The 17,031-nt window shown below is 40.0% G+C and overlaps 1 protein-coding gene across 1 annotated transcript in view; it reads left to right on the top strand.

The window, feature by feature from the left end:
• The window catches only part of EPG5 (ectopic P-granules 5 autophagy tethering factor), a 682,187-nt gene that overhangs the window by 71,820 nt on the left and 593,336 nt on the right, over nt 1-17,031 (top strand). The window contains exons 3-6 of the mRNA XM_086960335.1: nt 2,352-2,595; nt 12,529-12,665; nt 16,027-16,134; nt 16,443-16,516. Coding sequence (XP_086816461.1) covers nt 2,352-2,595; nt 12,529-12,665; nt 16,027-16,134; nt 16,443-16,516 — 563 coding nt within the window. The remainder of the gene's footprint in view (nt 1-2,351; nt 2,596-12,528; nt 12,666-16,026; nt 16,135-16,442; nt 16,517-17,031) is intronic.

Genomic DNA, 17,031 nt, shown 5'->3' with positions numbered 1-17,031 from the left:
TCCAGTCACACCACGCAACCCCCCTGGACAAACCACCACTGGGTGCACTTCTCTTTCAACAAACCCACCGCTCACAAACCTACACCACCACGCCCTCTGCGAAAAAACTGGAGCACCTCACCTCCACCCTCATGATCCCCCTGCCAACTCAACCGACGCCAACTCACACCCAAGGAACCACACAGATGGATCACCAACTACGCAGACAAGCTTGCCCCCCTCTGCAACCCCAACAGACAGCCACCTGGTTCATCACCGACCTCCAAGAGTCCAGACGCACTTGCAGACGTCTTGAAAAGGTATGGAGCAGCAGACTACAAACTGCTCCTACTTCTATCTGAAAATCAAGTCCCTCTACAACAACTTCAACAAACAGACGCACAACACCGAAACCACTCCCCACTTTGCCAGGGCCGGTTTTGGTTCCCAGTCCGGCCCTGAAAATGACGAGGCTAAGCCAAGGTACAATTCAGTGAGCAAAAAACTTAAAATTCACATGAATTACCACAAATCTCCTGTGGCTGCACATTGGGTAGAGACGCAACCTAATAATCAGAAACTATTCAAAATTCTAGAAAATGTTTTAATGCACGAAAGTGGAGGTGATCTCGAAATAATTTTGATGCTAAGAGAATACCATTCTCCTATACATTTGGACAGTTTACAGCCAGATAGTTTAAACAACAAGGTTGAACTAAGATCTTTTTTGCTATAAAAGTTTAGGACAGCTGTGAGGGAGCTTGATAAGGAAGCATCATGACAAAGAGACATAAAGACCTCTGTAAAGGAGTAGGGCTGGGTGTTTTTTTCCATTTGCAGAATGGCAGAGATGGATTTGGGTTAAAATTCCCATTTTCTGCTGGTTTTGCCCCTGCCCTTTGCCATTGAAATAAAGGGGAAAAGGTATACAATGGCCCTTGTGCTCCTCGATCCTGTAATTTTAATTGTTCAGCCCCTAAACCAAGGGCAGGACAATGTACACAGCCGTTTCAATTACAGCTGCAAGGGAAACATATGTAGCAATCCTGAGTCCCAAGATACAGCTGTTAATTAAAATGATGTTAGGGGTGGGACAAACAGGATTTGTCACCATGTTTCTTATCATTCACACAACCTAATGCCAAATCCTATGACCCTCCATTACCTGAAGTGTTTTAAGTAAGATTTGTTTGCCTTTAGGCTAGAGGCTGTAGTAAGATGACGTGATTTTGTATTATGTTTTCAAAATTAAGCTTTTTATACACTAATCATGATACGAGAAATGTAATGCCTCAATGTGATCCTGTCTTGATATTTCGCCTATGGAGCAAGTTATGAGCTAGGTTTTGCCCTGCAGGCAGACTCTAAAATAGCGCTAATTTTTGCTTTTTTAAAGTTTGCCTTAATTTTATTTCCAACCCCTAAAAAGGTGGTGTACGCTGATAGTTTCAGATGTCTAGTAAGGAGAGGAAAAGAAAGACAAAGGAAAGAGCTAGATAGAGTAAGTGGAATATTGAACCTAAGTGGTGATGAGGTTGTGAGAGAATAGTAAAGTAGCGATAGGGAGAGTGTGCGAGGCATGGTAATGAGAAAGGGAAAATATTGCGCTAATGTTGAGAGATGTGTTAGTCAGAGCTGAGATGGAGCAATATAGGGAAAGAGAGAGAGCATAGATGGAGACAATTTACAGAGTGTTGAAATTGAGACAGATTAGGAAAAGTAGTGAATGCTGTAGGGTATGAGAAGTAGAGCCAGATGTTAGCCACAGAGCATAAGAAGAGAGGGATAGAATGAATTGAGAGAGAAAGGACCTTCTTATACCTGGATCCTAAAGTCTGTAACTTAATCCCCCCCCCACCCCATTAGAGTTGCCAGCTCAACTCTAGAATTCAGGAAATAACTGGAAACGTGGCTGGGCAGCAGTCACCGCCATTACCGTCAGGATATCCTCCCTGGCGAGATGTGCACTTTACAAGTACACTTAGCAAACGAGGGAAGGAGGGATGAGAAGTGAACTAGGAGAGCAGGGGTGAGTTATAAAGAAGTAGAGTGGGATAGAGAAAGGTTTGAGGTCAAATGTTGTGAAGTAAAGCAAAGTAGGTAGAGCTCGAAAAATGAAAGAGAGAAAGCATGTGGGAAAGAGGCGAGGTAAAGATAGAGGAAGGTAGACGGGAATACAGATCTTCTCTTTAGGTAGTCAAAATGTGGTACTTTGACTGCATGCCATGCCTTTCTCGTTTCCAGTGTAATTTATTTTGCTGTACTGGTGTGTTCACCTGCATCAAACCCTAAACAAATCAACAACATTCTGTTTTATGTTGTTATTTAATCTGATTGTATATGTTTAAAAGACTTTCTTTTATTTCTTCCAGGGTATTTGTTCAGACCAATCCAAAGTAACGGGGTATCACCATTACAAGAAGGTTGAGATGAATGAGTCGGTGCTGGAGGACCTCAGGAAGCTGATGGAGCTGAAAGCGGAACATTTGCATCAGATACTGGTCCTGCATGCCTACACCTCAGTACTGTCCCGCTTGCAGGTGGAATCCTACATTTACGGAATGCTGAGCAGCTCTCCCTTACTAAGATCTGTTGCAATTCAACAGCAGAAACGAGGTAATGAGGTTTTCAGGTTCGAGATTTTGACATAAGCAAAAAGCTTATGCTGAAGTTCACTAATTATTAGAATACACAGTAAAACTGGTTTTAGAATGCATACCGTGTACATGTGAAAATGAATGAGGGCTATTTGAAATAGAATACATGTAATTGCTACCGGAAGTCAATTGAGTGTGATTTGGAAAACAATATATGGTGTTTAGATTCCAGGAAACAATGCATGTCTTTTGATTTGTTTCTGCTGTGTTGCTTTCTTTTTTGGGTCTGGCTTGACATAGCAGTTGTCTGTGTTGACCTGTTGTTTTCAAAATATATTTCAGACTTTGGATAATTTCTTTCAAATGCCTGGCTCTTTGTGTGAGCCCTCTTCATCCACCTGTTTGACAATTATCGTCTCCCAGAGGAGAATTTCTCCCTCATCGTCATGCTGCCATGGTGTAACATTCCTTCTTTTCAGAATACTATATTAATACACAGGGGACTGTTTTACATTTGAAAAAATTATTCTTATTCATTATACATTACTTTTTTTTAAATCTCCCATATTTATTGAATACTGAAAGCAATCTTTTAAAAAGTCTTAAGCTTTTGTTGAGATTTGAGTAAGAGTCCTACCTGAATACACACCAAGATAGTCTACATCTCAAAATACCTTCCCGCCTACTCCATATGATCCTAACTCCCGCTCTTTACCACCATGTCTGTAATCGCGGCTCATGGCAGTCCAGGCTTCTGCCCAACTATTCCCCATCCCTTTTATTTCACTGATTGTTTTCTGTAATTGCTGTCTGTGTTGTACAATGAGCACTCGTCCCTCAGTTTTTCCTCACTACTTATTGTGCACCTGCTACCTCTCTGTGTGCATGCCCATTCAATGTCTCGTAGCAGATTCCATATACCTGTGAGTCCTCGCCTCTATAATGCTATAAGGCTCACATTTTTTCATGTGTCTTTTCATCTCTTGGGGAGCCCTAGCCCACCCTGTGAGTACTTGTTACTTCACTTGCCACACCCCTCATTGAGCCTTAATACTGTCAGTGTGTCCTCTTTGTGTTTCTCTATCCTATCCTTGTGCTACCAGCTCTACAGAGAGCAGGCCCTCCCTCACCTTGGCCTCACTCGTACGTTTGCCATGATCACTCTCTGTATTCTCAATCTCTCTTCACATTTTAGTGGGCTTCCTCTTTTACTTAATTTTTCTGCCTGCCCTCATTGCTTAGTATGCACTCAAGCCTGCTGAGACCTCTCACTGTGTCCCCCTTTAACCAATCACTTTGCTCACTTTTCTCTTTGCCCTCCTCAAACCTAGAGTATGCTCTTGTGTCCGTGGTTTGGCATTGTCCCTTTTTCACCTCCGGGTAACCTCACGTTTCAGTATACCCTTACCTACTAAGTTTGTTCAAGCATTCAGTGGGCCTCACACTCTGTCTGCATTCTCAGCCTCAATGTATCCTCTACTCTCCATTTTGTATTTCATACCCTCAATGTAGTTCAGTGTGCGTTCGCTCATCTCTCATTCTTCACTTCTGCATCTGCCTTCACCCACTAATTTGTGGCCATTACCAATTCAGTGTGATTTTGCTTCCTTAATGTGATCCCTGCCATCCATGTGCCATCAGTGTGGCTTAAATCTCACAGTGTGCCATCATCTTCTTGATGTGTTCTCAGACTTGGATGTGATCTCGCCACCTTCGTATTACCCTTGCTTCGTTGGCGCAACTTGAAACTCTGTGCTCGTCCATCATTTCAGTGATCTCTCAACCCTTGGCCCACTCATGCCGCTTTAGTGCAGTCTCTCAGTTGTCCTCATCCTTGTACCTTCATCCTTTCATTGTCCCTTCACCTTAGGAGTGTACACTTCCTTGATATGCATTTTGTTTCTTAGTGCATTCACCGTCCTTAGTGCATCAGTATTTTCTTGGTGTGCACCACCCTTATTGTTTTCTCAGTTTCTCGGTCTTCCCTGATCCTTTAAGTATGCCTTCCGTTTGACTGTGTGCCATCATGCCCCTAGTTTGCCCCCAGCCTTTCACTGAGTCTTCAGCACGTCTGTGTTCAGCACGTCTGTGTTCACGTGCTTCTTCAATGGGCCCTCATCGCATTGCCTGTCATCATATTCTCAGCCTTATTATGTCGGGTCTGAAAGTTAACATGCAGGTTTTCTTTCTAGCAAGAGCCTCCTAGAGGTGATAACAGTATTCCTGCCATTGTAGTTGTTTATTCAATTTGGGCCTTAACCCCTTCCATGCTGATGACGAACCCCAGCCGTCATGCACTACGGTGCTCGTGTGCTGATGACGGCTGGGGTTCGTCACGGCCAGCCCCTGTTCGTAATGTTTACAGCACACCAGGGGAATCGCGGCCGCATGGAAAGGGTTAATTCTTAATCACAGATGAATCTCTCAACTCTGGTAAAATAACAGAGAATGTAGGCATATGCTTATCAAAATCCAGTGTTAATCCAATATTTACTCACACCATATACCAAAGCCTAGTCGATATCTACAGAAATGTCAAGATTCTTGCTCCTAAATTAATGCAACATGGAAGAATAATTTGTGTTAACAGAAAATGTGTTTTGTTTATGTGTGTGTATGCGTTGGTATTCATATAGCTTGATCCAAGTTTGGGAGCAAAGGAGCGCTGTACAACGAGGGGGAGCTTGCGAAACTATTCAAATCATGTAATGTGTTTATTAAGTGGGGAGATGTGAAGTCCAATCTCTGGGCAGTGCGCACACAAGCTTTGTGGGATTTCCTGATTAGGAATGTTATTGACTTTTGTGGAAGAAACAGCTGAGTGCATCTTCCAGGATTCAAATCTGTGTTTTACAGATTGCACACACAAACCTACAGCAGGGTCATCAGCATGCTTGTCTATACCAATTACACAAACAGATACAATTATACTAACAAACACGCGAAACACCAGCATGAAGCACTTTAAATGTTATTTATCTATATTTATTTGTGTGGTATGGAGGCAATCCTTGTTCTTGCATTACAAATGAGCAATGTGGACTCCAGTTACATTGCTCCATATGCCCCCAAAACCTTGTCTTTCCCCTCTCTGTTTACTCTCACCCAATCAACTCTGGGCACCTCTAGGTATGTGTATTTGTGAACAATTAAATGTATGTGTGCATATGGTATTTTTATAGCATAAATCTTGTTGAAAGGCAGCAGAGTGAGTTTTACAGAGTCAAAGACACTCTGTGTGTAATTGGCGGGGAGCACGTTTCACTGCTGCAGTTGAGGCTTGGGAGTAGAGTACAGGCACCTTTGTTGTCTGAGCAAAAATAGAAAAAAGGCTCATGCAAATTGTTTAATGACTATTGAAATACTTTATGGTGACAAAGTCAACAGTTAATCATTTAATGGTGTTGCATTGGTTTATCATGATATAGTTCAGCTTTTATTACAGGGATGGCACCCTAACAAAACCAGTACACCTGGCGTTTGATAGCTACTCCCCATTATTTTGTGTCTAGTAAATGTGGGGGTAGTGTAGTTTTAAAGTTCAGAGCTTGCTAGGGGTGTGAACCTTTAAAAGGGTGTTACCCTATATTTCCACTTGCAAACGTGAATGTGTAGTATAGAGCAGTGTGTGCCTAATAAAGTACTTTTCCTTTTTCTAAGTGAAAGTCCTGAATGCACAATGATTTATTGTTTGTTGGGTACCTGTGGACTTTGGTACTAGCCCATATCTCCTATCCTGGGCTAAGCCTTTGACTGCTCTGTCTAGTTACCCAGTTAGAGTAAAGTGCTGCAACAGCTTAATAGTTTGCAGTAGATGGTAGGGTGAAGACTTATTACTTGGGAAAGACCCACATCCTTTCTAACTAATTAACCACGTTTGTGCAAGCTACATGGGAACATACAAAGTGTGCATGCTCCTCATGCCTTTACACATCACTCAACGCACCTTCCCCTGAACAGTCCAACATGCACACTAAACGTAAAGCTTCAGAACATTTCTGCATGGACATTACCTCCCACATCTGAATACTGTGTAAACAAACACCAATCTTTCAAAATATGTTTCTACACTCACCAGTCGTATGTCCTAAACTGAATTAAAGATCAGTAATCTCCAAGCGACCACAGTACATCTTTTCAAGTCATTGTCCCATCTTCTAAACGTTATATCAGTACTGCCCTCTTGAACCATGTTTCTGTGGGCAGTAATGGAATTTACATATCTGCCCACAACCAAGACTGACCTGGATGCTACTTACTCACAGAAACCTGGCTCTCCTCATCCTCCATGCAACTACCCGACTATTGGGATACACAATTTTTCACTATGATACAGCAAACAAACTGATGTTGGAGGGTGTTGTCTATATGTACACTGATCTCTTTGCATTCAAATTGAGTGATTTAATAAATGACTTCTTGATCCAGTGCCACGTTGTGGTGATTACAAACATGATACTTTCACATCTTCTACCAAAAAACACAATTGAGGATATAGCACTGGTAGACTCATCTTCTCCTGCTGTTTTGAGCTGCCTGAAAAACCTCAAGTTCTACTGTGAAAAAGGCTAAGGCATCTACTCATCCCTCCTCAAATCCTTTCATTTGTACAGCAATCTCAATAAGTGCCCTAACCCATGGACAGATTTTACCAATACTGGAACATCTCTAATCTGATTGGTTAACCTGTTTTGTCTGTTCAGACATCCCCCTGTTTTTTTATTTCCTTAGTTTCTGAGCTTGGATTAGATCTAATGGTCAGTGTCTGGGCACTAGATACATTTAAAAGGGAAACTAATATGGGCTGCATTTAGAATTTGATGAATGTGACAGTCACCAAAAAGTGGCAGATGTGTTTTTGTTGTATTCGAGGGCCTTTGATTTAACACTGCAGACAGGACATCCATCCAGTTTTGGCAGGTGCCCCACATCCTCTCAAATCTAAATAAGACTATTAGTGTCTGAGTTGGTCGCTCAGTCTGATTTAGCGTAAGGAAACAACTGTTAGTGCTGATGCATTGGTATTTAAAGTAGATCATACTGGTTTACCTGCAAGGTTTACTTAACTGGTTTATATCTCAAAGCTGGCCAATTGTAGTCACGATAACTGGTTGCCAACTGGATGTACCGGTCTATCAGTTTTGGCTGGGATTTAGGATTAGGGCCAGATATCTCTGAAACCATATGAGTAAAGAGATGGTTCACATTGTTCCAGAATCAAGGGATTTATTCGCAACAAACCGAAAAGAACTTAAATCCTAGGGTGATGAGTAAATTACTCCATGCCCCTGTCTGGATGGAAAGAGGCACAAAAAGGATCCCACAAAACCAGAGGAAGGATGGGCCAGTTATGGAATGACTGCTCCCAATCCTAGTATGTTGTCTAAAGCTCCCCAATCATCCTGTTAATGTTGATGTCTTAATTTAGATCTGAGAAAGTGGCTGCAGGTTTTTCTTGGTTCCTTGCTCTCTTACATCATAAGGACTTATTCTGTGCAGGCTCCAGTGGTCTGGGCCATGCTGTCCTCCTGACTAATGATCTACTCCTCTCCACACCCGGCAGTACTGCTTTCTCTACTTTTAGGGTAGGTAATCGAAAGCTGTATTTCAAAGTCTTAGGTCTAATCCAAACTGTGATGGGGAATGGTGCCATGCAGTCTTTTCCTTGCAAATGTTTTTCTGGGACGGTACACAGAGCCCCTTTTTTTAAATAGTAATGGACCCCCCCTTGACCCGTAATTAGTTATCTGCTTTATTGCTTGCCAAGCAAAGCACAGGTGCTAAATATTAAAGTTATTTGCATTGGCAAAGTTGGATCAGGTTCACAAAGCAAGGCTAGCCCCATTTATAAGGAATACCCACTCTGCAAAGGTGGAATGGAAACTCGAGTAGTTCCATCTCTTATATGGCATTTGCCCTATGTAATGGGGATGTTCAGATAGATCTTCCCACCAAGCAGAGGTAACTAGGACCTGCACTAGGATCAGCTGCTGCCAGCCACTAGTTTCTCATTGCTTGATATGAGGGGCTCTACATACCCTAGATTATGGTGTACACTATATTATTATTATTATTGCGTCTTATAAAGTTCCAATAGGGGCAGCAATTCCATTCCCTGATCCTCCAGGTACACGCCCAGTGGATTCTACAGCTTCCCTGGGCTGTCTTCTTGAGCACACCTGCAAATAATTGTGCTAGACTCCTGTGTGTCTACCTCAGGTGCCTTGCGAGATGTAACTGAACGTGGGCCACCTAATTAATAAAAAAGTCGACCAATTTGTCACCCTTATTCTGGACTGTAGAGGAGCAGGAGATATAGTGGTGGGGTTCAACAGTTTCTTGACCACATTAAACAACGTCTTAGGACAATTTTGGGCATTAGCAATTTTATCAGAATGAAAAGCAGCTCTGGCAACCTTGCAGAGCTGGAGGTAATGTTTCAGGGCCTATTTGTACTTTACTTTTAAGTACTCATTCTATAATTTCCTCGACTCTCTTTCTAGGCCCTTGCAATGATTTCCTCTAATTGTAGAGTTTCACTGAATCCATGGAGCATGATCAGGTTGGCAGAGATTTCCCTTCCTTTCAAAAATATATCCATGGATTGGTGAGGAAGTGTTTCTCCTGAAAACCAGAATTGATGGGGACACCCTGAATGGGGTCTGAAACTTTATACCAGTGTTAAATACAATACAGTACAACAGTGCTTGGGTTCTAAAAGGCACGCAGAATATTCTTTCCCGATGTCTGGAAGAAATACATATTTTATAGAATTTGATACGCTGTGAAAAGCATCATTTTGTTCCAAAATGTTTTAATTTAACAATACGTAAAATAAATTGACCTGAACATTTTACACATTTGCATTTTATGAATAGCAAACATTTTATGTAGTACATTTGAATGGTTATGTATCTCCCATGGTCCATTTATTTGTAAAATGCCCTTTCAACTAAATGTTGTGCATGGTTGACGAGCACATGGAAAGATTTGTAATAGTTGAGATATAAATGTTGAGACATTTTGGTACCAATAGTAATAATTGCTCAAGCACTACTATGTACCTACATCAAAAGGATGAGGCAAAGAACAGGTATATATATTTGATATATTTATACATCTTACTAGGACGGGTGGTGATGGTGGAAAAATGGAAATAAGATGGTCAGTATGTCCAGAGTGAGGAAGTGGACTTTGAGAATGTATTTGAATTATTTTATGGAAATAATATCCGACTGTCAGGAAGGATGTGATGAAAGGATGGCAGAAGCTGAGATGCAGTAAAATAGAGAATCTCAGTTTTCAAAGGCTTTAAGAGTGACGAATGGAGCACCAGGGAATGTGTCATAGCTGTAAGATATCTTTTTAATTTTTATTTTACATAGTTTTAGATAGCGCGAACTTGACCCGAAGGTATTGGGTATCAGAGTGCTTTACATAGCAACAGTTGCGTTACATGTGGACAAGTTCATTTTTTTGTTAGGCACGGGGAGATTAAGCGATTTGCCCAGGATCACAGGATGTTCAGCGTCGTTGCCGAGACTCGGACCCAGTTCCCTAGATTCAAGGACGACAGCCCTAGCCGTTAGACCAACTCCTCTCCCCATCTTAATTTTTTGGATTAGATTTTCTATAAGAGGGGAAAGCGAGAAAGACTTACTTGTCATTGGTGTGAAGGTGTTGAGAGAAGCTAAAAAGTGATTACCAATAGAGCTAGTTTCAGATAGATAACCGTATAGTGTCCTGCACTGATCCTGTGGGCACACTGACTGGTATGATGTGGGCAGCAAGAGCCCAAGCATAGAGAAAACAAGCTGTCTGAAAGAGAGCAAGAGAACCATTCAAGAACAAAATAAAGTTCAGGCGTGATTGACTTTGTTGAGATCCACAGGGATTTAGAGGGGAGTAATGAAGAGAAGTTGTTTTGATGAGCCAGTTGGAGAGCATGAGTCATTTGTAGAGGAACGAATTTGGTGATAATAGTGAAATGAACAACAGTTGTAAAGAGAGAGAAATTGGATGTGTCTGTTGACCACAACTTGTTTAAGGCTATTAGAAGAAAATGTGAACTGGATTGCTAGGCGATGGTTGGAGATGAAGTAAAAGCAGTTTTTTGTAAGAGTGAGACCAATGTAGATTTCAAACCGTTGGTTTCAGTACCAAATATGAAGGAGCGATTAAAGAGTGAGTTGAAGTGAGATAGAATGCTACATAAGAGAACACATGAGAACTGTGTTGGGGAAGAAGAGGTTAAAGAGGGGCATGTGTTGGCAGAGTGAAGATGGGGATGAGTTCAGCTGTGAATGCGGAGTAAAGCGTCAATTCAAGGAGTTTGTGAGAAGTGGCAAGAGATGTATGATGGCTAGGGTGTGTTGACTAGGCCTCTGAGTGTTTGTAAACACTCGGCACACTATTGCCAAGATTTTATACGCACATATTTTGGTGCAAGGGTCCAAGATCAATGGGCTGCAGATGTGGAGTGAATGGGGCAGAGGTTTGCCGCTGATGGCAAGAGTTGAAAATGAAGGAAAGTATTTTGTTAAAGTTGTCATACTGAAGTCAAGTTGTCAGGGTGGAAAGGAATCGTATGATGCTAAAATATTACATAGTTGTATTTGGATTGACATGTGGATCAGGGATTATTCAAAGTGGGGTGTTGCTTGGTGGAAGGGGAGCAAGCGATGTAGAGATATGGATGAGGTCTAGTGGTTTTCTATGTGAGTGAATGGGGTAATGGTTATTTTTTAGGGAGCTGTCAGGCCGAAGCTGGAAGAGGTTGGTGTTTAGAGAAGGAGGCTGTTTTTCTTGATTAGAATGGAGTCAAGAATAGCAACAAAGAATCAAATGAATAAAATTCTGTGGTGCCACAATGACAATAAAAGACTACTATTTCTCAACTGAAAGGAAAAATGATGGTAATAGCAATGTGTGAGTATGACTACGCATGGGAACGATGAAAGTGAGAATTGTTTAAGAAGATTCCTACACCTCTGCTCTTCTGAGATTTTCTCAGGCAGTGAAGGAAAGTGGCAGTAGAGTTGAAAGTGACCCTTGTTGTGGTATCTCTTAGGTCTATCCAGGTGAGAGTCAAAGTATTTGGCGATGTAATTGATTCAGGTGTTTATGGACAGAGAATGATGTTGAACTGGTGAAGCGCTTAGCCTGAAATGTTTAGTGTTTGATGGAAGTTTAATGACCTTTGTTCCATGTTTAGAAACAATTCAAGTCAAATTTTCCTTGGGATCCACAGAATTGTCAGCCCCTACTTTGGTTTCACACTCAGTTTTTCTGCATGCCATATTCGTGATAAATTGACTATTAAATCAGAGCGTGAAGCATAATTGGCATTAGTCATTTCTATTACATCTGTCTACACTTCTCCATGTTTGACATATTCAACTCCCTAATTCAAGATAAGGTGACCCAGTAATTTTTCCAGTATCCTAATACATCATCCTTCTCTGAAAAGCTTTGCAAAATCATTTATAAATGAGTGAAAAGGCAAAATGCATTTGAGGGTGTTCATTTTAGAGTCATTATTTTAATTCAATGTAGTAAAGTTTTCATTTTGTTTTCATTCCAATGTACATCATTTTTCAAATGTTCAATTTCAAATGTATTAAGAATGCAAAGGTAATAATCAAAATTGCTTGGCAAAGTAATATACATTGAAAAGATATCGTCAACATTTAAATTTATGGGATGAGAGCAGTGTTTGCCTCTGCTTCATTATGTTTCTTGTAGTATTTTTCTACCAGTATTTTATTACAGTATTTCCTGGTCGTTACAATACTGTATTTTGCAGAATGGTAAGGTAATATTTTTGTCCTCTCTTAAAGGTGAGTTGCATGGCGCTTTGTATAAAATATCCTCTTACCACCCTTTTTAATATGACATTTACTACAAGAGTCAATAGTATGCAGGCTGTAAATCTCTGTTCTGTTCTTTGCAGGTCCACAAAGACAGAGCAGTATTGGTTCAGATCTTGGCCACCTGAAAGAATGCATCAGTGTGCTCTTCAGTTTCACAAGGAGAGTCCTAGACGACGTTCAATTACAGAATGACATTCTTCTGTGGCTCCAGAAACTGGTATTTATTCATATACCCAGAATAATAGAGTTGACAGGATTTTCTAATATGTTTATTTTCAGATTTTCAATGACAGGGTCTCATACAATCAGTCAATGAAAGCACTGCATTAAAAAAGGATAGCGAAGTAGGATAAAGTGCCAAAGAAGTATTCACTACTGATACTGCTTGGTACATCGCCCTGTATTCGAATGAGATTCTTGCTGCTAAAAGCAGGCCCCCATGCACACATTGAACCAAAAAACTCTCATTATAACAACCTCCCCGCCCCTGTTTCCACCCTCACCCCTCACCTCCCCCTCCAGCTTCCAATCTTATACAGAAATGGCTCATTGAGATATTCTCTCAGTAAAGGACAACAGGTTGTACCACAAAATCAAACAATTGTAATTAAACGTGGATAGTTAAGGGAGAGAGTCCTGTATTATGTGCATCCCTCATCCCACCCCGTCCCAGTAGTCACCAGCGCTTCAGACTCATCTGGGGCTCTAGCAGTATTCGTGTCACAGCTCCCCTGGCCAACTAAGCTTCAGCAGACCTTGTCCTTGTGTTCTGTTTTCATATGTGCCTCTGCCCATTTAATATGGTCCTGTTTCCAAGCCTCTACTTTGGGGGGCTGGGGGCTAATCCAATTGATGGCTATTCTCTGATTTGCCACAATGAGCCCCAGCTGTGCCTACCTCCTAATTACTGTTTTTTTATACGATTATAGGGCAGTCAACTAAGAATCCATCCGGTAATGTCCCAGCCAGTAACAAATTTAATGTAGGACACAACTTCTGTCCAAAAGGAAGAGCTGTACAGTGCCATATCATGTGGAAAATATCTGCTGCTATGGTAGCGCAGCAGGGACAACGTTGCCCACTATCTGGGTGGATGGAGCGTAGAAATACCGTATGTACTATAGTGTATTGCGTTTGCTTGAATCTTGTATAGATTGATACCTTTCAAACTCTGGCTTGAATCTTTGACCAATCCTTAGGGTTATTTGGTTATTATTGACTGCCTGCCAGACCTTTTCTACTCGAAGCTGCGGCAACTTCCGGTCATATATGTGTGTTAAGAGTCTGCAACCTCAAGCAATTCACAGCAACGTCACCAGTGTGCCACACTTTACACACCATGGCTGCTATTTTAGCATATTGAAAAAATGCCCCCCCTTCTACACCAAAGGAATCCGTGTGTTGACAGGATTACTGAGGGTTGAGAAGTAATCAACTAATAAACAGTGAAAGTTGTTTAGAGCTAGAGAGACACCTACATGGAAAGTGTGGATGCCACAAATTTTTGTTACTCGTATTCTTACATTTTAAAAGAAATAAATGTTATAATTGTAGATCTTTCGCCAAACAAATTGCAATCCCAACCACTTAATGAATGGGCATTCATACATTAGAATTAGTGTCTTACATTTCTGTCATAGACACTGTATGTTAAAACCAATGTTATAGACTCTGTGAGGTCTCTAAACAGGTAATAGTTAAACAGTTTGCAAGCTCGAAATTTAAAGGTACAAATGTGGTGGATAGCCTATCTGCTAAATTACAAGTGCCTTATAGAATTTGGCACTTGTAATAAGGTTAAAGGTACATCCACCACGTTTTGATTGATTAGTCTGTCCGAATAAGGCCTTTTATATAAAAAGATCTTGTGGACAGCCATTAATCAATTGATCGAAGTACTTAACAAATCCGTCATACCAGTAAATGCTCACAGTTTGATATGAAGCCTTATGTAGTGCAGCCAGTTATAAAACATGTGTGTATCTCTGCATGGATTCGCTCACATTGGTTTAGTATCAATATCAAATTTTTCCTTGTCATAAATTGATCTGTGAGTGGAATCTTGTATAACTGCCTCCCTCTGCGAATACAAACTTTGCCCTATTCCAGTTTGTAGTTTACTGTACTAGGCACTTTAGAACTGCTAGCTAGCACTGTTTAGCTTGTGGTGCGCAAGCAGGTGGACAGTATCTAGTTTAAATTTGTTTACTATTCTAGGCACTTTATTACTGCCTATATCTAATATTAACATTATCTGTGTAATTATAATGTCCTGCCTGTTTTATTGGTGAGCGAAGCATATTTTTTATCATGCATTTTATTGTAGCGTTGTTTGATTTTAGTCACACTTCATATGATGTTTTCTATGTATGTCTCTTACTGAGCCTAAGTAGGAAACATTTTCATATAGGTTCTTTTATGAAGGATGCGTGCAATGCTTTTTATGCTGATACAATTAATCAAATTGGACTTAACCGAAATATAGTCACTATTCACACGTGTGAATTTAAGCTTATTAAATTTGAGGCAGAGTTTTTCTTGAAATGAAAGAAAGTATCTGATGACATTCTCTTCTTAAAAACATTTCTTGCTTTTTTCTTAATTTCAGCCTCTCAATTCCCTTTTTTCAGATGAATTTCACTACCAACTTTGAACAACATACCACATGCTTCAGATTAGGCAATACTAGCTTTATTTTAATTTTATTTTTCAATGTGATGCTGTTGCTAAAGTTTGGCTAAATATTGTTTACGCCATTGAAATCTACCTTTTGAAAATTCTCAATACTAATATGACTTGTATTTTAGGATGGGCTTTTCATACAAAGTTCACATCCTTGGGACTGTAATTTAGAACTGGTGTTTTCCTTCGTCGGTTCTTTAATCAATCCTGGATTTTGAACATCTGTTTTTTTGTGTTTAGTTTACTAAGAGGAAACTATAATCTTTCAAGACACTGGAAATTGTGGTCTTTAATATACAATATGAAACAAACCAAACATTAAGTCGGTGTGACATTTGTTCACATTGATCAGCATTAAACTTGACACAGGTTATTCTTCATCTTCAATGAGGCACTTATCACATTTGAATTTGCAATAAAATCCAAATGGAACAACTATATCAATACCAATGGCACTTTCAATGAGCAAAGGGTTATGTCTTGTTGGGAATGCAGGAATCAAATAACTAGAGTAGTAAAAGCACAAATTGTCATTCGGTAGGATAATACAGAAGCTCATTAGTGCCACACTGTGCTGTCCCATAGACCACCCATTAGTGACTGCCATCCCATAGCCTTATCTCACCTGCAGGTACCATTTAGACTGGAAAATAGCAGTAATCCAGTGTTACGTTAACATTGCTCCAAAAAAAGCTTCCCTTTTTTATCTTGTCTTTCCATGAATCCACACATTGCTTTGAAAATGGTTTCCTTTTTTAATGTGGTCTTCCCATGAATCCAACCCATTGAGGGCTTCGGCATGGTTCTTGGAGTATGCAGGCAATGCTAAGGGCAATGCTAAATATATCAGATGGGCATTGGAAATGGAGGTTTGATGTGTATTTTCCTTGTTTTAGGTATCTGTCCTGCATAAGGTTGGCTCTCCTGGGGATCATATGTTTGTGTTGAACCATATCCTACGTTGTCCTGCAGGTGTCAAAGAATGGGCCAGTCCCTTTGTTCAGGTACGCTCAGCAGCTGCTGCCTAAATTATTTTGCTTTGTATATTAATTAGAAGTTAAACACAACAATAGAGCTCTGTTGTCATTTAAACAATTTGTGAGTTTTGAGAAAGCTTATTTTTTCCTGTACACAATGATTTAATATACAGCTTTTATAACATTGTATATCTACCCTCTGCAAAAACAGAAAAAACCCAGAAACTAGTAGACTAAAGTAGATAAAGGGTATGTATTTATTCCTACTCCTTCGCTGAATGTTTATTGTTATTATTGATAATCTGACCTGTAGTGTTTTCCCACATTTATTTCAGATCAGGCTATCTACAAACCCATCTGGTATCTTCCATTTTATGCAGTCTCTGGCATTGCTTATGTCTCCCGTAAAGTAAGTTGCCTGTTTCAAAATGTCTCCTTTTATACCTCATACCTAAAAAAGATGTATTTTCTTGTCATCTGAATCAATCTCCCCCTCTCTCTATTTATTTATATATATATATATATATATATATATATATATATATATATATATATATATACACACATACACACACACACTACTTTGTGATATACGTTTCTAAAAATGTATTCTTTTAATTGCAAGACTGCAATGAAAAATCATTATAGTGTCACATGGAAAAGATCTGGAGTAGCTCTTTTTGAAATTAAGAAAGCCTCATTGATTTACCCTGGACTATCCATTATATCGGATTTCGTGGTTCCAATGAGGAAACAAATTCTAGACACAATGAGATGATTTTTTTGTGTGTAATGTGTTTCTTATCCATCCCTTCAAGCACTAGGTATGCTCTTCCAAAAACTCAGAATTTCTCTTTTTATTCTTGATTAAATATTTTTATATCTGGCATTATGTACTCTTCATATCGGATACAGAAAACAACT

The sequence above is a fragment of the Lissotriton vulgaris genome, chromosome 3_1 (assembly GCF_964263255.1).
Source record: "Lissotriton vulgaris chromosome 3_1, aLisVul1.2, whole genome shotgun sequence".
In the NCBI taxonomy this organism is placed as follows: domain Eukaryota; kingdom Metazoa; phylum Chordata; class Amphibia; order Caudata; family Salamandridae; genus Lissotriton; species Lissotriton vulgaris.
Note: the sequence above shows the minus strand (reverse complement) of the source record. Positions and strands in the feature narration are given on the sequence as shown.